We start from the raw sequence: 24,060 nt of genomic DNA, 5'->3' as shown, positions 1-24,060 counted from the left end.
TGCAAGCTTTGTGCACTTCTTTAAGTGCTAATGTTATCACTGGGAGAGAAATTCTCTATCAAGGGTATAGGGCAGAAAGCACTATATCCACCTGTGAAGGTGTAAAAACCAAGAGGAGAATGGTTTTTGAAGAGTTACGTGAACTCAAGTTGGACTGGGGCGTCCAGATTCAGATTGAGTGTAACTCGATAAAGAATCCCATGAGGGATCCTGTTGAATTTGCTGACTACATGGTGTGTAGTTCAGCTTCTCCGAGTTCCTACGGGAGTGTAGGATATGTTGTGCAGAAATCACTTGCAGAACCTTCATTCTGTGAAGTTGCTCCTTTAAGTAGGACGGTTCCTGCTTGGGAGTCACATGCAGGTGTTTTTGTTTTGAATATTTTGTGGAGATCTGCCTTGACGTAGCTTACTGCAGTATTGCAAGAGCTATCGGAGTCAAGCTTGATTTGTCCAGGGGTGTTTCTGAGGCGCTCAGAACCATCCTATACTTAGTTAGAAATGATTTTTCTAATGCTGAGATGTTTGTTTCAGTGCTGAACACAAGATTGGATCTCTCCTTGATAGGAGTCTTCCATAAATATTACATCTCAAGCTACCTAGGTGTTTCTGACACCTATACTCAACTTTGTTTGTTTAGCTATATGTATATAGCTATGAAAGCGTTTAAAACTACAATTGCCTTGAATAATTTGTGCAAAATTTGGGTTGCAGTTTTATTTTATTTCACCAAGTTGAAGAACTCTTCCAAGCGTAGGGTTGATTGGATTCGTCCCTCTTGTAGCACCAGTGTTGATCTCACTGGGCTCTTGTGGTTACGAGGGAGCTGAGATATTTTGATGTTCGCCAGAGATAATATAAGGATGAGGAGGGTGGATGGTAAGTGAACTTCTCAAGCCTTTACTCTTATATGCTAATGGTTGATTACCTGGCAGAATATTCTCTGTTGTAACCTTAAACATGAATGTTTTCATGTGAATTTTTGTAGAATAAGCTTTTAAATTTTTCTGCTTTTTGTTCTTATATGCGTTTCCTGGAGAGCTCCTGGCCATACATTGTGTAGTATATATAAAAAAAAATTTTGTATTGTAAATTTTACAGGTGTCATCCAACTGTAGGTTGACTGCCATTTCCTGTTGGGGGAGAATGTTGGAATTTTTTTTGTACCCATAATGGTGCATCCCCCCTGTTTACATTTATTATTGTTTATCTGGTTTTTATATATGATTTTTTGTGTTTTGTATCCATTATGCTTTTTAGTTTCGTATATTTTCAGTTTGTACGAAACTCCCTTCAATTTGGAGAAAAGAGAAATGCTAGCTCTGTGATGACGTCACAAGCTCCGCGCGTATTTCGCCCTCTTTTGAAATTCTGCTGTCGAGGAGAGAGACCGTGTTCTTTGCCCGGCGCTGAAGATGGAATTTTGAAGAGCCCTCCTTGAAAGAAGTAAACCCGGCAAGAAATTTATACCCGGCTGTGACGAGACAGGCTTCTGGAAATTAACTACGTGGCTGCGGTCCTGCACGTATTTATTTATTATTATTTTACAAGGAGTGAAATTTAAAGAAAATGCCTTTTACGTGACAAGGTATTATGGAATTTCCTATCCGGACAAGCGACGAGGTCTTGGTCCTGTAATACGTGTTTTCATGCAAGGAAGGAAAATTCTCAAGGAACTTTAAACAGAAAAAAGAAAAAAGGCCAATTGCCTAACAGGCTTTCAATTGTGAGTACGCTCCTGAAATTAACTTCACATGCGAGAATGAATGGGAGATACTACTATTTTGTATATTCTTGTTGTATTCGTAATGGATACGCACAACTTCTTTATAAGAACCAGCAGTGTCGTTATTTTTTCTTTACATGTTACCTTTTCATTATATGTTACATTGGCGTTTTAAGTTTAATGCCCGCAAAGGGAAAAATTTGCAACTTATTGTAAATAAAGTTTCTTCTTCGTTTTAAAGCAAGACATTTATATTTCATTCTTTACCCCCCCTCCTTTGTTTCATGCTTTTTTTTTTTCAGCTTAGTTACTTTAGCGTCGAATTTATCTGGAAGCAAGATAAATTCCGACACTAGAGAACCTTCCGAGGCTACCCTACCACTCCCCCTCCCTAGCTTTTTGTTTTATCACCCCCTGGTCAACCCTTACTCGAAGGTCGCCGCCTACCCCCCCCCCCCCATCTTCCCCTTTTTTGTTTTTGACAATTTTTTTTTTCCTTCCTACACCTGATAAGAATTATTCCCAATCCCCACTAGGGATCTTTCCGCTTGTTTTCGGTGCCCCGGATAACAGTAGGTGATCTAAATTTCTAGATTAGCTCAGGGAGGGACCTACCTTACTAACAATGCACTAGGCAATTTTATTTTTTGTATATTTTTTCTAGATTCCCCACTCCCCAACACGAACTGTTTCTCTTTCAAATTCAAGAACCTTTTATTTTCCAATGAATTGAACTTTTTTCACACGCACACATTTTAATATTAAAAAAAAAAAATACACACACACACACGCGCGCGCGCACACAGAGAAAGAGAGAGAGAGAGAGAGAGAGAGAGAGAGAGAGAGAGAGAGAGAGAGAGAGACAGAGACAGAGACAGAGACAGAGACAGAGAAATTGTAAATATATTCGTTTTTGCAAAAACGCTGGGGTTTTCATTAGTTAGTTTAGAGTCCACAGGGTGAATGAGGTATTGTGGTAAATGTTGCCAGTCAAGAGTAAAGTCGCCAAAGACTCCATTTTCACTTTAGTAACAAAGACTGCAACAGTGCAACACTCCCCCTCCCACTTCTTGTATGGCCTTGTGCCTAAGTTTGTTTACAAATGTTAACTTTTTGCTTTTATTTTTTGAATTTGTCATTACGTAATTGTAAAATTTTTTCATTATGGAAATAAACTATATAAACAAGATCAAAGTGTAGTATCTGTTCTTCAGATGCGGCACTTCCATTTCTCGTTCTCTTTCAATGGAGGAGAAATCCTTCACGACTGAGACAATACCTTTTCTCCACGTTAAAAAACGACCCTGGTGTCTAACTGTCTCGTGGGGAGGCATTGTAAATAGGTACTTATGCAGGGAACCATGCGATTTTTGTCTTTCTTCTCTTTTTTTTTTCTTTTTACGAATGTTGTGTCGGCATATTCCGGCAACTTACGTAAACTACCGAAATATTGCGAAACACTCCGCCAATGCAGCAGACGACAGTTAAATTACGATTTACGTAAGCTGCCGGCGTAAATTCCACCGAAAAACAGGCCGGCCTTTACATAAGTTCCACAAAATCAAAGTGTTATGTTATAGTAAAAGCAAAAATTGTTTCAAAAATTTGAATTTTATTTTAAAAGAAAAAAAAAAAAAAAAAAAAAAGTTTCACTTAACTTGTGCCAAGTTAAAAATCACACAACAACGTGAAAAGTTCCACGAGAATCTCGTCTAAAACGAGAGTTACACCTATTTAAGATGGCGGATCCTAAGTATGCGAACTTACCAGGAATCGTAAGTTATCAACCTATAATTTATCTCGCAACATTTAGCGTCTGCTTATGACTTTATGGAACGGATTTTTCAATATCGCATCAAATTTAATAATGACATTTATTGTTATTCCATTAAACACTTAAAATATTCCCTGAAATTTTGATGCCGTTTACGTTTAGTAGTTGTAGTAGTATTGGTGAATCATTTGTAATCAGTTTTGTCAGCTGAGGTTAAAAAAAAAAAAATAGAAAAGTATTTTAAACATATAACAACTGTAAAAATTTTTTTAACACTAATGAATTTCAATTAGTTTGACCTCAAGAAATCTTTTCTTATTAATGATATAAAATAAGCGATTTTTTAAAAAAATTAGTCAATAAAGAATTAAAACCAAATAAAATCTCACCGACACAACCGTAGCAGCAACAATTACGTTTTTAAGGCGAACCTTTTTTTTTTTTTTCAATTGCATTTTCGTAAACAAATTATTATAGTCAACAATAGCACGTTAAAAAAAAGTTTTTATTTTTTTCGTGTTATAAATTGTTCTATGTACGCTGGATGTCGTTAGTTCAGTTCTTAAAGAAGTCAATTTTGTAAAAAAGGGTTTAATAAATGCTAATCAGAAAATCAATTTGGATGAGTTATTTCTAACTAGCTATATTTTCCTCGTCGGAGAAAGATAATTCTTTCTTAGAAGTGCACGCCTGTGGAACTCTCTTCCGTTTGTCTGTTTCCTACCTGACTACAACTTGGATGTCTTCAAGTCCAACATAAGCGAATTCCTGATGAATCGCCCCCTTAAGTAAGACACTTTATCAAATCTCCAATGCTAACGATTAATACGATACTATCTCATTGATTACTGTACACGCAATAACCCTTATCCTTGAGTGGTTTCGGTGCCTTGATAAGTGGTGACCACCATGTAAAAACAAAAAATTGAAAATTTAGCCATGTCTACAATTGGTTAATACAAAGAAACAATGACCCCCGCCCTCCTCACATAAAAATAAAAAAATATTAACGTTGCTATTATTTAGAAATCCATACTTAACGTAGGGATTGAGACGACTTTGTTAACTATTCTTCTGCACCTTCGCCATTATTCACTTGATAATAAATAAGAAAAAAAAAACGGTTATGTCCCAAAATTCAGTATGCAGAGTTAAGACATCGAAAGTGGACTCGGTTTACTTAAATATAGGATGGAAATTACTAGCATTGAACGAAAAACGAAGCCATATGGAACCATTTATTGTTTTATCATAAAACAATAAAAAAAAGTTTTTACATAACGTAAAATGAGTACCCACTTCTTGACTATCTAGAGTTCAACAAAACATGTCACCATTCGGGGTTTTTTTTTTTGGATAAAAAAAACTATCCGAATTAATTCAAACCCAGGGAGAAAAAAAAAATTGCAAAATATTTTGTTGGTTCTCTAAGGGAACCCAGAAGTAAGCTCCAGCTGGAGCACCCTACCAACTTCCAAGTACCCCAAAGTATTTTCAGTCGAACAAAATGCCCCAAGCCGAACCCAACGACAAAGCCCTCCAAATAAAACAGTATATGGTTTCCAAAATAGTTAGGACATACAGATAAAACTCAATGAATTACTAGAGAATTCAACATTATAAAAGTTCTAAAGAATAGAGATATTTTAGCAAGTGGAGCTCTACAAGCCCATCCCCTCTTCTGATACGGACTGATCTAACCACACCTTCATTGCTATGGATCAGATCCAAAATGCTTTCCAAAATCCAAAACAGCCTTGATGTTAATGGGATCTGAACATGAACCACGTCATCCTTCAATGCAGTTCTTAGATCACAACTGAGAATTTCTTGAAGATTTCCTTCCCAACTCCAGAAGATATTCGTTGTATCATAATTTATGAAACTCCAACAGCCATTGGTTCCTGAGCTCTATGGTCCTGATAAGTCTCTCCCTGCTGGGTGGCACGGCCATAGTAAGATCCTTTTTTCCCAACCGCAATAATAACCTAGGGCTATTGGGCTTTAAAAACATCTTGGGAGTGACAGGAGTAGCATGCTAATCCACAGATACCTGGTACGTCAAAGGGCGATTGTTCACTAATCTCTGGATATCAGAGATCACTGTTAAGAGAGTGAAAAAATTCAATCTACACCTGCCAATGATCTTAAAGAGGCAGGTTTTTATGATTTTAATACAACGTTCCCAAGTCCCTCCATACCATGGTGAAAACAAGAGAATTGTTTTCCATTTCATGGCACAGGAACCAAACTTACTCCGATATTCATGAAGCAGACAGAGACGACTAAAGAGTTTCCCACTCTCAACAAATGTTTTGGCATTGTTGCTGTAGATTGCTCCCAGGATTTCATACTGCTAGGTGAAGCATGCAAGAGCTTGAAAAAGGACAGCACGCTCATGTTTGGAACGACCTCTATATGGACAGCTCTCGCATTCAGACAAGTGAAAAGAAGCAAATACATTTTCCTGTCCAAGTTTCCATCCTGTACATGGCCAGTAAAATCAACTCCTGTATGTTAGTAAGGCACTTTGAAATATGCATGAGGTGTCGGTAGGCTAGCCATAGAATTTGGTAGCACAAGTCTGGAGTTGTACTGCTTGCATTTAGCACATGATGCTAAGACTTAATTAAGTTTTGTAACCAGATGATGTTTTCCTATCAAAATGAGATTCTTGACTTCATAAGTAAAATGCGAAGATTGATCAATTCTTCCCCTTGACCGGATGAGTCGTCTGAGTCTAGAAAAAGATCCAAGGCACAAACTTGCATAAGTTCCAGTTTCCCCATAGGCTCCTTCAAGTACTCAGTCTCTGTTGGAAATTCTTGCTTCTGTAGAGTCTTCATCCTACCTCCGAGGGCATCAACATTTGTGTTGCAGGACTGGATGATGAATCCTCCCTTCAGCAAATGTTCCTTTGTCAAGGATTACAACTCGGCAAGTTTATGTGGATCTGCTTTTGATGTAACAAGATTGTCCACATAAAATCAGTCCTTCGTCATCCTGCGACAATCATCTAGTGGGTACTAGGCTGCATGAAATTTAAGCACACACTCAAGTATAAATGGGCTGGCTGTGAATCTGAAAATCAATTGAATATCAAAAACAGCAAAGACCTCTCCGTCCTTAAGGAAGAAACAGAACCTGTTTTTAACTGCTTCAAGTCTGAGACGTAGCATTAAAAATGCCTTGCGGATGTCCACCAGCAGAATACAATTGTTAAATCTGAAGCTCATCAATAAATACAATATGTCCCTGTGAAGTTTATGCTGGAGTAAACAGCTTCATTTAAAGACATTCCGTTAATCGTCTTTAAACTGCAGTTAAATACAGGACAAATCTTTGTCGTAACTATCAGATCAGATTTAACAGGTTAATGCAGTATCCATATTTACTAAATTCGTGGAGGGACACAAAGATTTCAATTATACCATCTTGCTCCTTTTATTGGAACACTTCCAAATAGTCTTCGTACATTTAAAAAAAAAATTTTTATTGTGTCTTAGCCACCCAGTCCGATATATGCAAGGACACAGCCTGATTGGATGAGATTCTGGCTAACTTGTCAGCATGCCAGGAAAGCTCCACATAGTAAGCACCATCCCTGAACTCTATGGCATCTTGAAAGCACCTTATCTGTTCATGATCATAGTCTAAGAAGGCATTTTCATCATATATCTCCAGAAACTCCATATTTAACATCTGTTCCAATCCCCTCTGCACCTCACTGTTAGGGAAGAACTCTGCCAATGGGTTAAGATATCTGGATTGTCTCTCGAGAAGAAAACAAGTGGGGGAAATTCACTTTGGAGACTGTTTAATTACAGAGTTAAATGATAGATGAGCCACCTCATGAAGGGTTTGGTCCTTAGAGAAGAAAGATTCTACGGCTCCAAAGGGAACAATACCTGCTGGGATAGAAAAAGCCCATCCCTTCAGGCAGGGGACAAGTTGAAATGGATCTAATTGGTGCAGGGGGTCCAAGCCAATGATATCTTTGATTGGGATGAAGTTTGAGCCTCAAATTTCCTAGCCAAGGAATATTCCGCATTCTGGAATGTACTCAACAAGTGTTCCAAGTTTGTCAGTCAAAGAGATAGATCCATCAGCTCAACTGCCAAAATAGGAGACGTCACTGTGTTTCTGCAACCCAAATCAATTTCCAGAACCACTTCCCTGAAACTCTGGCCACATTCCTCAAGTAGGGTTGACAATCTAAGATGGCAATCCACACCAATTGTTTCTGTTGAGCCCAAGAAGTGCAACATAAACGAATACTACATTAAAATTTGCCACAAACAAGTAGTTTTCCAAATATCAAGCAATGTAATTTCTTATGTTATCTGTGGTGGCTATTTGATCGTTGTCAGCATCCGATGGCCAACCACTACGTTCATCTTCAAAACGCTTGTCGCTGTCATGAAATTTCTTATACCATCATTGTGCTGTGCGTTCAGTAGTGGTTTCTGGATCAAATGCTTCATTGATATCATGAGCTGCTTCAGCAGCTTTTCAGCCTAGCTTGAATTGAAATAAGAAAATGTCTAAATTTGCTTTCTTTCCATCTTGTATTCAACATTCTGAAAAGAAGACATACTTGTTTAAAAATGATTGTGATTTAAATGATTAGATAGAGCGAAAAATGCTCTTAAAAAAGATAAAGTAAAGGAATTATAACAAAAACTTATTTGAAATCAAAATTAAAATTTCCACAAGAACTTTTTTCTCAATCTAATATATCCTTCCTTATTATTATTATTATTATTATTATTATTATTATTATTATTATTATATTATATATATATATATATATATATATATATATAAAATGAACTCATTTTTCCCCCTCTGATTTTGACCTTAATAGGATTAAAAATCAAGACATTTCATGCAAATGTAATGTGCACAAACTGCAGCACAGGATCTGAGGTGTGTTATAAGCCTATTACCGATCCATTTCCTTGATAATCCCTGTGCCTGTTTTACAAAATCGGTTAAGATCAATGGAAGTGGTAAAATCTTTTCTCTCTAATAAATTCCTCCTTCGCCTGCCACCACTTAACACCGTTGCGGGATTGTCCACAAGAGACAGTTACGAAGGAACACCAGTTTGGATTTTCTTTACTTCGTAGTTGCTTCAAAAAACTGGAGTGGAATTTTAATTCTACTGGGTGAAACGCACCAGAGTTAACCGAATCGAAGGGTTATTATGCCATTTTTTTTTTTTCGCTTCATTTCATTTTGTAGTTGATTTAAAAAAAACTGGAATGGACTGGGTGAAACGCACCATGGAGTTAACCGAATCAAAGGGTTATTTATGCCATTTTTTTCCCCGCTTTTTGCTGTGTTTTTTGTTTTTGTTTTTCCGAACATGTCCATAATTTTTTCCTGATTTGTGCTTTCTGTTTTTCCGATTTCTTTTTTAAAGAAGTTTTACATTTGCTCGCTGGTTTTTTTTTTGTTTTGGTCTTGCCGATTTTTTAAAGAAGTTTAACATCGTTTTTTTTTTTGTTTTTTTTATATTTAAACAGGGTTATTACTTTGCTTATTCTTTACTTTACACCTCCCCTCCTTTACAAACACACCTCCAAAAAAAACGGGCAACACTGGGTACCCCCACTAGTGTGTGTGTGTATATATATATATATATATATATAAAACATTGGAGAAAAGTTATGTAAATAAGAATAATTAGATTTTAAACTAATATGAAAAATAGATTAAGAACAGGATATAAGATTATTGATTAATTCCTATTTTAGTCATGACCAACGTCCGATATCGTGAAGATCAGCAAGCGTTACTTCTGAATAGAAATCCTAGGTAGTTCACCATGGCTTGCGGAACAAGAGCATGCTACCCCCCGTGAATTAAATAAAGGGTTCCATTCAAAATTCCTTTCAGATTCCCAAGTTGACAAGTTACACCTGAAGAAGATTGGGGGTTAGTTACATCAATCGAAACATTGTGAGTTTTTTTTTTACAATCAAGTCACTGAAGATTGAAATGCCGCTTGATAAGGATTAATGAGTTTGTCAGGTGGACGGTGAGACAGCACTTTTAGGATTGGTAAAGATTGGTCAGAATTTGATTATATAAGAAGACCGTCCAACACAAGTTTTTTTTTTGTTTTTTTTTACAGAGGTCTTGAAAACAACCATGTAATGATAGAAGAATAGAGACTAAAAACCTCCTTTCTGTGAGAAAGAGGCTGTAGGAAAGAGAAGAGGACATCCCTCACTAGATTTCGAAGTCGGTTCTGTACTTTGTCAAAGCAAAAAAAAGATACTCTGAGTGGCACCTCCCCAGATGTGGCAACAGTATTCCATCTTGTGATATATTTAACTCTTTATACAAGTAGAGGATTGTGTCACAAGTGAGATACCTTCTGATGTTGTTGAATGATCCAACCATTTTTCCAATGAGCTTAGCAACGGATTTAATGTAATGTCTTTCATTTCAAGTTTGAAATGAAGGTCGGTTCCAAAAGTTTATCAATGCAAGAGGATTTCTAAAGGAGAGAGCCATTCATTACAATTATGGCAAAGTAAGGATCCGAGTATTGATGGTGGAAAGAAAGAAGCTTGTTTTTAGGCATATTAAAAGTAATCGATCATCTTTTTCCCCATTGCACCACATGCTCCAGGATGGAAAAGAGAAAACCGGGAAGATCTTGATCATTAATTCTCTTTAAAGTGTTGCTATAAATGTTTGTGTCATTTGCATAAATGTCACTGTATAATTTAAAAATATCATTTGGGAAATCATTTAAGATCAGGAAGAGAATTGAAGCACATTGGTGTTGATATGTGTTTCAGACTTCTGCCCATCAACAACTACTTTTGTAAACCTATCAGAAAGAAAGTATTTGATTGTTAAAAGAAGATTTCCAGACTTTCTATAGCTAGAAAGTTTGTGAAGTAGACCTTAGTGCAGAACCCTATCAAAGGTTTATGATATCTCAAGAACTATTGCTCTTGAGATAAATCCTCTGGTCCTGTGTGATATTACAGTTAGCACACCAACTGGTGATCTTATAGGATGAAATCCATATTGCTTGTCATAGAGTACATTGTTTTTACAGAGATGATTGCCAACTTGATTTATCACAGATTTCACAGGCGACTGAAATGCAGAAGATCGATCTCTATATTTTCAAATGCTGGGCAAATTGACAAAGTTTTCCAAGATGATAAGAAGCATTTCTCCTTTAAACAATTAAACAGCTCTATAAGAATGGGAGCTAGTTCCTGATGTATCTTTTTAAGCACTATGAGTGGAATGTTGTTAGAATCAGTTGTTTTGCTGGCGTCAAGGTTCTTGATAAGTTTGGCAACACCCCAGACAGATATTTGGATGTCACTTGGCGTTTTTAGGGAGACATTCAGGAGATAAGCAGTCCTGATCGCAAAGGGTAAAATTTGATGCAAATTTCTTTGCAAAATGGTAAGATTTATCTGATACTGAGGAAATCACCTCTGATGAGGATTTGGAATAGATGTCTTACATCTGTTCTGGATACTCTGTTATTAGCCAAAACTTGCTCAGCCACAGACTTAATGGACTGCGTCTGTGATTCGCATATTTTCTATAATGCTTTTGCAGTGGTTGCTAGCTGTCTTAAAGGCAACTTCTAGTGGTTTTTATGAACAATGCTAGTAGCAGACTCACGTAGTTTGCCTTCTGGTTGAAGTTCTTGGATGGTATGAAGTTCTTAATACTAATGATTAACCAATCGGTTAAATCAGATGCAATACAGAACAGATTGTTTAAAACATGGAATGCAGATGAATTTCTGTTATGAAAGATCTGAGGTTGTTGTAATCATCGAGTATCAATACACAATACAATGGAAAAAAGACATCAAAGGTTTTGCTGCATTTTGTTTTTATCCTTATTGAGACAACTGAGTGATCAGAAGATCTTAGTCAGTGTTGTCACAGGAAGGAAAAAAATAAATAATCTGCTTAATATTGTAATTTGAAATATTTAAGTTCATTTTGGGACAAAATCGGAGTAAAAGTGCTTATGCACTTTGATTTGAACTCAGAATCTCTATTTGCAACCTCTTGTACCATTAGAGCAATCATGAATCAGAACAGGTGATTTCTGCTGTTTTGGTTAAACTTCTTCCTTCCTTCCCTGCTTCTCAGTTTTTACAGTTAAATGTTAGTTAGTCGCTTATCAAGAACAGTGTAAAAGTCAATGAAAATGAGGCGATAACTCCACACTTGTAAATATTCCGTCTTTAAGAAACTTTTTTTTCAAAAACAATTTTCAAAAAATGTTTATTTTGTTGAATAGAAGTTGAAGAGCAAAAGTTGAATGGACAAAATGTAGATAAGATTGTAATGTTATCAAAATTAAGATTTTTTCAAAATTAAAAAAAATCGACAACAAGACTTTGAGGCATAGTATATTTTACACACAGGTTTATTGATCTTCGGCAAAGGTAAAACTGAAAAGGAATAAAAGCATTGTTTCAGAAACAAGTAAATACAAAATGAAGACAAGGCAGAGATGAAGAGTTCACTGAAAACTAAGGAGATGCAGATGAAATAATATGAAGAAAGGAATATATTTGGGTATAAAAAATGATAGGAAAGAGGAAAATACAAGTTATGCTATATGTAATGGCCAAGTTATGCAAGTTTAGATGGAGGTTTCATACTTGATGAGAAGATAAACAAAGTTTGTTTGGTAAAAGAAATATTTAAAAAATGATACTTGCATTATTCAATTCTATTCTTTGAAGAAAAGCAATAATTCTTACCAGTGATGCTTAAAAAAGATAGAAAACTGCACCATGAAGTACTAGAAGATCCTGGTGACAAGTTTGAAGAAATCCCCATAGAAAAAAGTCAGGCAAAGAGATCTATTCTATGTTAGAGAGAACCATCTTTTACTTTTAACCCAACTTTCAATAAAAACTTATTGAAATTGAGAACTTTTCTAGATCTTGTGGTAATAAACTTAAAATTTTAGCTTTGTCAAAATTGATTCTCTTGAAAATTGTTGTAATTATCAATGTTTTTCAACTTTTATATAAATTTTTATATAAATTCTAATTTTGTAATTAATATTAAATTGTGATTTTTATTTATTTTTTTTTAATTCCAATCTTCCTCTTTCTCTTGATGAATTAAAGGACTTGAATTCACCTGATGTTTATGAAACGAGTGAACTTCCTGAAGAGGATCAAAATATTCGCACAGATCAGGTAAGACTGCATCTCTTCTAATTACATGATAGATTACTAACACACGTCAATGTGGTGGGCTTAATTTAGAATTTTAAGTTGTATTTCACAAAAAAAAAGAAAGTTAAGACCTTCTTGCCCTATTATCAAATTGCTTTTGCTGTTTATACGTGATCAAGTTTATCTGCAAGACATGTAAGACAATTGAGATCAATCAAATCTCATATGGTCAAAGTATATTTGGATGGCGAAGCTATTAAGTTTGTCAAGAAGTTTTGTTACCTTGGTGATACTATTGGAACACAGGGTGGAGCAGGTACTAGTGTGATTGCAAGAGTCAGGAGCGGATGGAGTAAGTTTAGGAAACTTCTGCCTTTACTAACAGACTGTTACTACTATTGGCCAAAGGAAGAGTCTATCAGTGTAATGATATATGGAAATGAAATCTGGCCAGTGAAGGTTGAGGACATGCGTTGCATGGAGAACTGAAATGAGAATGATATGATGGATGTGTAATGTGTCTAAAAGACCAGCTTAGTTTTGATGAGAGGAACGTTGAATCTGAATAGTATAGGAAGATGTGCACAGATATTTTATTCTACTGCGGGTAATTTAATTGTCATTTTTAATCACATATATCATGTACTGGAGAAGCCTGGGAAGCTAGAGCTATAGACCTTGATATATCTGACAAGGTTTGGTATGAAATTAAATCCTATGGTGTTTCTGGACATACTCAATCTAATCAGATCCTTTTCTAGACAAGATAAAAATCCAGGTTGTCCTCAATAGGTGTATATCCTTTATTATTCCTGATATTCATAAATGACTGCTCTGATAAAATTGTGTCAGAGATGAGTATATTTGGTGATGACACCACTCTATAATAGACATAAGGGAAAAACGAATGTACACATATCAATGACAGAAACCTAAGAAAACCACCATCGGTCTGTAGTAGAATGATGCCGTTAGTGGATGATAGCATTTAATACTACTAAGATTATTTGCTTTTAACAAAAATAAAATCCTTTTCAACCACCGATTGCCATGGCAAATAACACCCTGCTTAAGAGCATATCTTGCAAACTTCTCGGCCACAGGCAACATGAATTTGAACAAATACATTGAGGACATTGCCAAGGCTGCTGCAAAGAAGGTTGGCTCCATTTATCGTGCTAGAATATTATTCTCACCAGAGAGCATCCTATATATCATCCGTGTATGGAGTATTGTGAAACATCTAAACTGGAACATCTATCACTAATCATGGTCCAAAAAAATTCTCAAATTTAATAGATCCTGCACTGTCCCATCGTCATAATGTCACATCCCTGTGCCTATTTTACAAGTACTTTAATGAAATGTGCTCTGATGAACACATAGCATTTGTGTCTCTTCGATGTAAATATGCCTGACTAACACAACAAGCAGCAAAATCCAGACCCTTTACTGTAGAAGTCATTAAATACCAGAAAGCTTTCTTCCCTCGGACTGCTAAACTTTGGGATTCCTTCCATTCCCTGCTTCCCTGACTTTACTAACCTGCAGAAGTTTAAATGTAATGTGAACAGACATCCTGCTGCTCAAATTCTCTCAGTTCTCTGTTATACACAATCTCAAACAGTAATCCCTTACATTTTAAGTGACAATAAACCTTGTTTGGTGTGAAAATGAGTATTAAAAAAAAGAAAGAAAACGGACTTTAATGACATGGTTACATTAAAAGAATAGACTAGATTTTGGTCAATAGATGTATTACGGTTGAGGTAGCAGGTCCAGTTCACAGGAGAAGATTAAGAAATATGTAGGAGAAAGGCCTTTGATATGTTGAGTTATTGTTCTAGAAATAAAGCACCTTCAATAGATTCACTGATCTTGTGTTATGTTGCAGTCAGTACGTCAGCTATCGATTTTTGTAGGATGAAATCCATATTGCTTGTCACTTAGATTGTTTTTGCTGAGGTGGTTGACAACTTCTTCATTTATCAGATTCAAGCAACTCCCTCAAGCATAGAGTAAACTGATTGGTCTTTAATGGGATGCAGAAGACCAATGTCCAGTATTTATAAATACTGGGAAGATTGACAGTTTTCAAAGGTGTTGGGAAGTATTTTTTCTTTAAGCAACAGTTGAACAACTTTGTAAGAATGAGATCTAATTCCAATTGCAGCTTCTTTAGTAATATGTTATTAGGATTCAAGTTCTTGATAAGTTTGGCAACATTCTAGACAGATATAGGGATATCGCTGGCAGGGTTAAGTCATTAGGGTAGGCACTGCCAAAAATGGCCGAAAAATCAAGTTGTTGTTGTTTTTTAAAACGAAATTGCATTTATTAAAATCCATTATTTCTGAGTAACTTTTTTTTTTCCAGGAAGATAAAACCCTGAATTTTATCATATAGAAAACAGAATAATGTAAAACTTTTTCTACTATTTTTAATTAAATTTTAAATGTTAAATTTTCCCAAAAAGTTAACAATTGACATTTTTTTGTCTTGCACAAAAACGTACATAAATATTTAAAAAAAAAAAAAAAAGGTTTTTGAAATAATTAATTTATTTGTTGTCTAACTAAGATTTAGGATGATTTTCTAAGAGAATATGCAAAAATATTATAATATAAGTACCTGGATTTCAAATAATTCCATTTATTCATATAGGCAACCAGTTACTTCGCGTCGATCTAGAGTCTAGATCGACAATGTTTACATTTGATAAAAAGCAAACTATGGAAGACCAAACAGGCCAAAAAAACTTATTTTTCAGTGACAAAAATTTCAATGTATTATTAACGCTGAGGCTGGCCATTTGTATGAGTTTGGTTTTTAATGTGTATGTGTGTGGGGGCCAGGCTCCCCAAAATGGGAGGGGGGGCAATTTAAAGCAGAATAAAAAAAAATTATTTCAGCGCGTTTAGTCCACCGTAGTCGAAAGGCGACAAACGTTTTTAAACGGGATCGAAAAAATGATGCTATTTTTAACACAAAGGGCACAATATTTATCGAATTTTTTTTTTATATCGATTCTTCAAAGCATGCCCTGTTTAATAATGGTCATGCATTATTCGGCTCGCTAAAAAAAAATTGTTAATTTATTTATCAAAGATTTTAAAATGGCTTTTTTCGTATAAATATTAAAAAAATTTTTTTTTTGTTTTGCTTAACTTAAATTAATTATTTTATAACATATTCACCAAATTTCACACTTCAAAACTCAAAAGCGAGATAATTAAACACAATCGAAATTCTGATATTCAGACGTCAAAATAAGGCATGCAAACAATTTTTCTTTTTTTTTTTTTAATCTATAATTCTATCCCTTACAACAACACAATATGTTGTGTTCAGTTTCAGATGATTATTTTAAGCATATTTGTACCCCCTCAAAACAAGGGGGGAGGGTTGTAAGCAAAAAAAAATATATATATAAATATCGTTTATGAAAAATAAGTACACTGTTATAAAGTTCATTCTTTTCTTAATAATCGCTGAAAATTTCGTATTGATCGGATAATTACCTGATTTTTGGTAGATTTTTAAAAAGACGGTCCGTCAAAAAGTACTTACCTGACCCCCCCCCCCCCCCTCCAGTTTTGGCGGTGCCTACATTGGGGCAAGGTTTTATCACAAAAGGTGGAATTTGATGCAAAGTTTTTTTTAAGTGTGCAACATTCATTCAATGTGAAATTAAAAAAAATTTTTTTAATAGTTGTCCTAATAATCTACTTAAAAAAATGTAATATTAAATTATTTTACAGTTTTATATATTTTATACATTGATGTATATATATATATACACACAGGGTGTCCACAAAGTCTGGCTACATTATGTAGCCAGATTTTGTGGAAGCATCCTGTAGATTATGTAGCCAGACTTTGTGGGCACCCTGTGTATGTGTGTGTGTATATATATATATATATATATATATATATATATATATATATATGTATATATATACAGGATGCTTTCACAAAGTCTAGCTACATAATGTAGCCAGACTTTGTGGACACCCTGTATATATTATACATCAAAATATCAGTTAATCAAAATGTAAAATTTCACAGAAGTTTTATAGATTCTGAAAATCATTTGGCTAAAAATGTTTACTTTAAATATTGAGATGGTTAAAAAAAAACACAGTATAAATAACCAGTGACAAATTACCATTGTTTATTTTTTAATTACCTACACAAATTGAAACAGTTAAGTATCTAACATCTCATTGGTAGCTGTAGGTAATAAAACATATTCAGGTATTTTTACCTTTTTTTTTAATAACTTTTTTATAACTTGTGTATTTTTCATTTCTTTCTTTTTGATTTTGTTTTTTTTGTAAAGGAGGAGATTCATAGTGAATCCATTGAACGGGTGAAACTCGATTCCAAAACTGCTTATAACAGATTTAAAGGAACCGTTCTTGATGCGTCAAATGCTGGTGAGATATTTTATTACAATTTTATTCTTTCGATATTTTCAAATGATCACATAAAACAGATATGCAACAATTAAGAAAGAGAAAGTATTTAAGCATTTTTTCATTCTCTCATAAAAATTGTTGAACATATTTTGTATTTCTATTGTAACATATCAAAAGAAACCATTTTATTTCTCTTGTCTATGAAAAAAAGTTTAACTATTGCATTTCTTAGTTTCTTTTTTCTTACATTTAAGAATGAGACTTGCTTTAAATAATTTTTTTTTAACAAATAATTAAAATTTTTGTGTTTAAATGTGTTTGTTCAATAGAATATTTTGAAATGGCAAAATTTTTCTTATATTTTCAGACTTTTCTGGTAAAATCCGGTCTCAGAAGAACACTGGTTATGACGTAATCAAAAACGAATATGAAATAGTAAGCTTTCAGTTTTTTATTCTTCCAATGTTTTGTAGATTGTTCATTTTTTTTTCTTCAACTTTCTTTTTTCCCTTAGTAAGTTCTTTTACTAACAATAGAAAAAGTTTCATTTAAATTTTAGCTTCGATAAAATTTATGTGATTTGCTGGCATATATGCAGACTTATTTTGATTGTCTGATAATATGCAATTAATATAATTAAACTGTGGCTTAATTTGAAAAAAGTGATTTTATTTTTTTAAGCTTAACAGATGCATTATACTTTTTTTTAGGTTACTTCAAGTTAGTAGTTATATATTATTTAGAAACCAAATTTTACGCTATATTTTGTTTTCAATAAATGAGAATATTGAGTCTATTATATACATTTAACATACAGTGCGACAACCTGCAAAAAAATTAGATGAAGTGTGAAGTTAATGCTAAAAATATAAAAATTTGTAAACTCTTTAACTGATAACATACAGATGTTTTTTATTTTTATTTTAATTTTTTTTGAGTTTGATCATGTGACCTTTGTTTTCTTAATTTAATTTTTTTTTTTTCTTTAATATGAACATGTAAAGGAAAGGACAGGTATTTTCAGCTGAGATAATCTTAGTTTTTAATAACTACAAATCAAAACATTATGTCAGTATTGTGGCATTAATCCAGGTTAAAGATATCCAAAAGTAAAAATAAACAATGAATTTAATGAGATTATTGATAGTGCTCAATAAAAAGAGCAAGATATATTTTTATTTAATTTTAGAGAAACAAATTACATGATTACAACAATAACAAAGCTATTATTTTGCTTAACTGATGACCTTCAGCGGGTAACCTAAACTTCCGATTTACAAAGAGACATGCTTTTATAAAAAAAAAGCAAAAAAAAACAACTTGTATTTATAATTTATATTCTTATGATTTTGCAAACTTTAAATATCTCCATTTCCTTTTATCAACATGTTTTCTTCACCATATTTTTTGTTTCAAGGGAAAACAAAAAACTCTCCAACTGTTTTTCTGAGGAATAGACATTTGTCTCTGATAAGTTGTTTACTGGACTTCTGCTATTCAACAAAACATGTATAAGATGTCTTATATAAAAATATGAATAAAATACTATATGAATTGAATACATTTGGTTTTGGAATGATAACTAGCAAGATTATATATATTATAAATAATGCATAAATTGTAGTAAAGAGACCATTTTTCTAATCAGTATTTATTTTTTTATTATACAAATATAAAGTGTCAATTTGTCTTTAATAGCAGATGTATAAATTTAAAAAACATTTGTATGAATGTATTTAAAAAGAAAGTTTTTTATAAGATGATGATAAATTGAAAAATGTTTATTTCAGTTAGAAGAAGGAAGCGATTCAAAAGAATCTCCCCAGCAAAGATACCAAAGACTTCAGTATGAAATTAGAGAACTTTCAGAAGAAATTGGTAAAGTTACGGTAAGTGACATAAATTTGGAACTCAATTTCTAATTTTTACCTACAATGCATTTTTTTGTATAAATACATTATAAATGTTTAGTTAATTGTTAAAAATTTCAAGGAATGCATACATTTCATTATTGTTGATGAATTATAGTGATCTATGTATTAATATGGTAGTGTGTGTGTTATTTTGTGTGTCACACTTACATCTTTTTTCTTCCAAGTGACTTTCGTTTGTGATAACTTTCCATTTCTCGTCATAAATAATTTTACCAAAAATTGTTAATAAGTTTTGGTTTCAGTTTCAATTATAGCTAAAGGAACTCAAGTTATATATATATCTATACATTTTTTTTCTTCATAAGTTTGTTTCGATTCAAATTATATAGATATATTTTTTATTTTTGAAATCACAACTTTATAATATATAAGAATCAAAAGAAAATTGACTCTATAGTAATATATATGAAATTTGCATAAATTAAAATATCTTATTTAAGCATATTTTACGATTGGGCTATGCTGAGCGTCCCTGCTAAGCTTAGATAAATACTTCTGCAGTTTTAACAACAGAGCTACAATAATATCAGGATGTCTTCGTTTATATTGAACATCCATAGGATGCCAATATCAATATATTACATATGAAAGAGTCTGCTGTGGAATTTCCACGGGTCCTACTAGTTATCATTATGAGATTGGCTGCTTACAAACAATTAAAGGAGAAATGAAAGTTATTTTGAGGACATATCCATGATGTCACATGACTTGCCATAAATAGCAATCGTGAATTTAAAAAAATTTTTTTATGGAAATTGCTCCAGACAAGGCGTGGCACTTAATAAAGAAGTTAATAAGAATGAAAGATGAAATATAATTATTGCAAAGACAGAAGATACCTATTGATCTTAGTCTTGAAAAGTCCTTGGAAAGAAGTTACTGAAATAGAAAAGTAAGGATTTTATTTCAGGGATCCCACAAAAATCAAGAGATTAGACCATTCCTGTAATGACCTGGTCCCTGTTGATTTTGCAGTAGGTGTTAAGTTCTGTTCAGTTCTAGGAGGTCCACCCTCCTAGGCTTTGCCTTTTCTCTTTGAGAAAGAGTTAGTTTATTGCTAATCGCCTGAGGCGCCCTCACCAGGGAATGCCGATGGGGCTGCCCCCCGGCACTTTTTGCAGATCAGAGTGCCCCTCCTTGGGGGTGCTGACCTCTCAATCCCACTTTCTAACCCTGATGTCACAGTTCTTGCAGTGGGAGAGAACTAAATACCCCTTACAATGACGTATCAAAACGGTAAATAGATGAAGAGCACTAGACCAACGAGTTGGAACAAAGGGAAGCAAGGAATAGATCAGATAACTTCTTAATTAGAGCCCAATTGTCTCTAACATTTTTTAAAGTATCTGCCAAGCGTGTCTTGTTATTCGGAACCCATTGTAGAATGGGTACTGCAACTAGTAATATGTGAATGAAATGAATTTTGAATATTTGAATTTGGATTCTTTGGACTAGTGTTCTCATCTTGAGTGTTATTTGCACAATGTTTCAGTCAATGTAACTTCTGACCTTCTTCAGGTATATTTTCTTGAACTTAGGAATCTGCACAGAATTCCGAACGGAATTCTTTATTTTAATCTACGGGGGTAGCATGCTTTTGTTTCATTCATTATGGGTCCATGGCATAGTGGATAAAATACTTGGTAAAATTCAGTTCTAAAGTTGCTTTTCTGAAGGCTCAATCCTCAAAATTACAATTGCGAATTACTTAAGATGACTGACGAAACGAGAGCATGCTACTCTCATCAATAAATAGTTCCATTTGAAATTCCATGCAGGTTCTTGGGTTTGACAGAAAGATTCAAAATCAATTGAAAAGACACAATCTGAAGGAGGTCAGTTTACATCAATGAAAACATTATGAAAATAACACTCTATGAGAACAGTAATCCAAATAATTCATATAAAACAAATAATCAATTCTCACCTCAAAAATTGATAAACGTAATGAATTTTGAATTTTAAAATATACGTCAACATTTGTTGTTGTTTTAGATGATTCGTCTCAACACTCTTTTTTTTTGTGTCTACTCCTTCTCTTTCTCTCTCTTGCATAGGATGCTGCCAAGACAGATGCCACTGGTGAAAACCTGTCTCCAGTCAATTTTGGAAAGCAGTTAGAATATCTTCATCATCAATTGGCTGATTTGCATCTAGAAAAATTACTCGGACCTGAAGCCTCAATTGATCTTTCTGATCCGCAAGGCGCTCTGAGAAAGTTTGTATTTAGAATTGAATTTCTATACAAAATCTAAATTTTTAATTGTATTTCAACCCTCCTCCCCATCTTTTTTTTTTCTTTTTGTCTAATGTTTCTTAACATTCTCTTTTGTAAGGCGTTTGTTAACTCAATTAGAAACTTACACTCCACCAACTACTGCACCTGCCAAAAGTGGAACGACTTCTCAACCTATAGCTGCGAAAACTGAAGATCATGTCACCTATGAGCTTTATTATCGACCAGAACAGGCTCAGTTTAGCAAAAATGCCAAGGTAAGTCTTTTTAGTTGGTGGTTTTATTTGTCATCTCGGATAAATTTCTAGAAGGAAAAGTGTTTCTGCATGTTTCACTTCAACAAAATAATTCTACCATGTTATCGTTTTTATTGATAAACTTTTAATGAAAAACACTGATGTTAACATTTACAACAGACGTTTTCTTTAAAAATTTTTTTGTTCAGTTATGAATATGGTGGTGATATTTTGAATTTGTTTAAAGATTTTTAATTTTGTTGAATTAAATTTTCATATTTGTATATAAACATATTTTTTTGTGAAGAAAGATTTTTAAAGTTATTTGTAGAAAAAGAATTAAATTTTTCTTTTCTAAATATAATTATATTCATAACTGAACAAAAAAAAAATTTAAAGAAAACAATTTTATTTTTGGCACCTATGCACTTGTGCGTAGATACAACCTTTTTGGTTTTCAGTTGGAACATCCGAAGAGTGCATAGCAGGGCAGATAAATGCAATTTCAGAACGAATTGAAAAGATTTTTTTCATAACAAAGCCAGAATTCTGAAATTTTTGAATACATGTTTTTTGTTGAGAAAGATTTTTTTTTTTTAACAAAAGATATTTTTTTTTATTTTTAATAAAACAAATATTTATTTATTTTTTTTTTTTGTAACACATTTCAGCACTTGTGCATAGGTACAATTTTTTTAGTTTCATGTTTTATTATAAATTTTAAAAAAATCTATATTTTGTGTTATAAGTTTTGTATATTTATTAAAAAAACAACTTTTTGGTCCTGAAATTGCATTTGTCTGTCGCTGCTATGCACTCTCCAAATATCCCATCTGAAACCCCAAAAAGTTGTACCTGTGCATAAGTACCTTATTTTTTAACTTAAAAAAAAATTAGTGCTTATTTAAAAAAAAAAAACTAAATTGCAAAAAATATTTTTATAAATTGAAGTCATATTCCAAAAATCATATAAATTGATCAAGTTTTTTATATAGAAAATCATTTTTTATGATTTTTTTTTAGTGATTTTAATAGAAAAATTATAGTCATTACAAGGCTTATTTTCATCTCGATAGTTCGAATTGCCTCCTCTTATTTATAAAACACTAGCGGGGTTACTTGGCATTGCCTGGGTGTGTGGAGGTGGTGTAGTAAGGAACCCCGGAGTGGGTGTGGGGGATTAAAAGGCGTTAAAAAAAAAAGTGATATAGTAGTGGGATTTCCCGGCGTTGCCTGGGTAGAGTAAGGAACCTGGAGGGGGGGGTTGTAAAAAGTGGTAGTAGCAGAGGAGGGGGAATCAAAACAACAGTAGAAAGTTTGGCTGGACAGATAAAAAAACAAAAGATGTGGTAGTAGGTAGGCAGGCTCGAACCCATAACAAAAAAAAAAAAAAAAAATGATGTTTTTGCTGATGTCTCCATTGCCAAACCGAAAGCCCTGAGTGTTGAAATTAAATGAACTCAATCAAACAGTGATGATGACTTGCTAAAATGTTGGTGCCCCTCCTTGTACAAAACTGCTGAGTTTAGGGTGAAGAAATTAATATTTTTTGGCCATTTTTTTTATATTGTCGTTCGAAGGATTTTGTCAGGATCCATCGCCTCTGCCGAAAATTTTTGTGAGACATATAAAGATGCACACACACATTTTGCCCTTTATTTATTTGTTTATATATATATATATATATATATATATATATTAGATGACGGATCAAAGCATTACATTTCGTTTAGTAATAAAATTTGATTTTGTTATTTAAAAAAATATACTTGATCAATTGCAGTGATTTTTGGAATAAAACATTTTTTGTTTCATGACTGGTACATTAATTTTTGGAAAATTTTTCCATATTTTTGTTTTGAAAATAGGCTTAATTCTAAATAAGTATCAAAACTTTATATAAAAGTGCACTTTATTGAATAATTTGTTGAAATTCTTCAGTTTGGTTTTAATCTCATTGTCATTATCTGGATTGTAGCCTTATTTTTTTTCTTGCGATTTGTCAAGCATAAATGAAAAACTGCAAGTGCGTTAAATTTTTTACTTAATGTTAAATCATTCATATAATTAAACTAAGAAAACGGTGCTTAGAATTCAACTTAATTAAAAAAAAAAACAGAACAATGTTTATGATGTATTAGGTTGGTGCAAAAATAATGTCATTTTTTGACATTCAACTTCAAAAGATCATAACTCTTTTCATAATAAACTTTATTAATCGAAATAGAACCATTAGAATCAACACATTTTTTGCCAACGAGAAACAAGTTCATTTATCTCATTAGCATAGAAATCCTCTCTTTTTGATTGACTATCCTTAATTTAAACATTCGTCACTTCCAGTTTGGTGAGGGACGCAACAGCAAAGACATCACGTTTTTTTTTTTTTTTCACTTTTGTTTTTCCTCCGCAGTACGGGTTCGAGCCTGCCTGCCTATTACTACTTTTTTTTTTTTTTGCTCAACACACACCTCCAAACACCCGGGCAATGTCGAGCACCCAGGCTAGTCATATATAAAAGTAACATGTGAGAAA

At 33.3% G+C, this 24,060-nt stretch overlaps 1 protein-coding gene across 1 annotated transcript in view; it reads left to right on the top strand.

Moving 5' to 3' along the window:
• The first annotated feature begins 3,372 nt into the window (after window positions 1-3,372).
• Window positions 3,373-24,060, top strand: part of LOC145291365 (dynactin subunit 2-like) — a 41,913-nt gene continuing 21,225 nt past the window's right edge. The window contains exons 1-7 of the mRNA XM_080137139.1: window positions 3,373-3,500; window positions 12,648-12,719; window positions 17,041-17,137; window positions 17,487-17,554; window positions 18,910-19,008; window positions 21,111-21,271; window positions 21,390-21,546. Coding sequence (XP_079993265.1) covers window positions 3,465-3,500; window positions 12,648-12,719; window positions 17,041-17,137; window positions 17,487-17,554; window positions 18,910-19,008; window positions 21,111-21,271; window positions 21,390-21,546 — 690 coding nt within the window. The 5' untranslated portion in view covers window positions 3,373-3,464. The remainder of the gene's footprint in view (window positions 3,501-12,647; window positions 12,720-17,040; window positions 17,138-17,486; window positions 17,555-18,909; window positions 19,009-21,110; window positions 21,272-21,389; window positions 21,547-24,060) is intronic.

Source organism: Euprymna scolopes, chromosome 12 (assembly GCF_053919585.1).
Source record: "Euprymna scolopes isolate OS-2025 chromosome 12, ASM5391958v1, whole genome shotgun sequence".
Classification (NCBI taxonomy): domain Eukaryota; kingdom Metazoa; phylum Mollusca; class Cephalopoda; order Sepiida; family Sepiolidae; genus Euprymna; species Euprymna scolopes.
The sequence above is the reverse complement of the archived record's forward strand: the minus strand, read 5'-3'. Positions and strand labels throughout refer to the sequence as shown.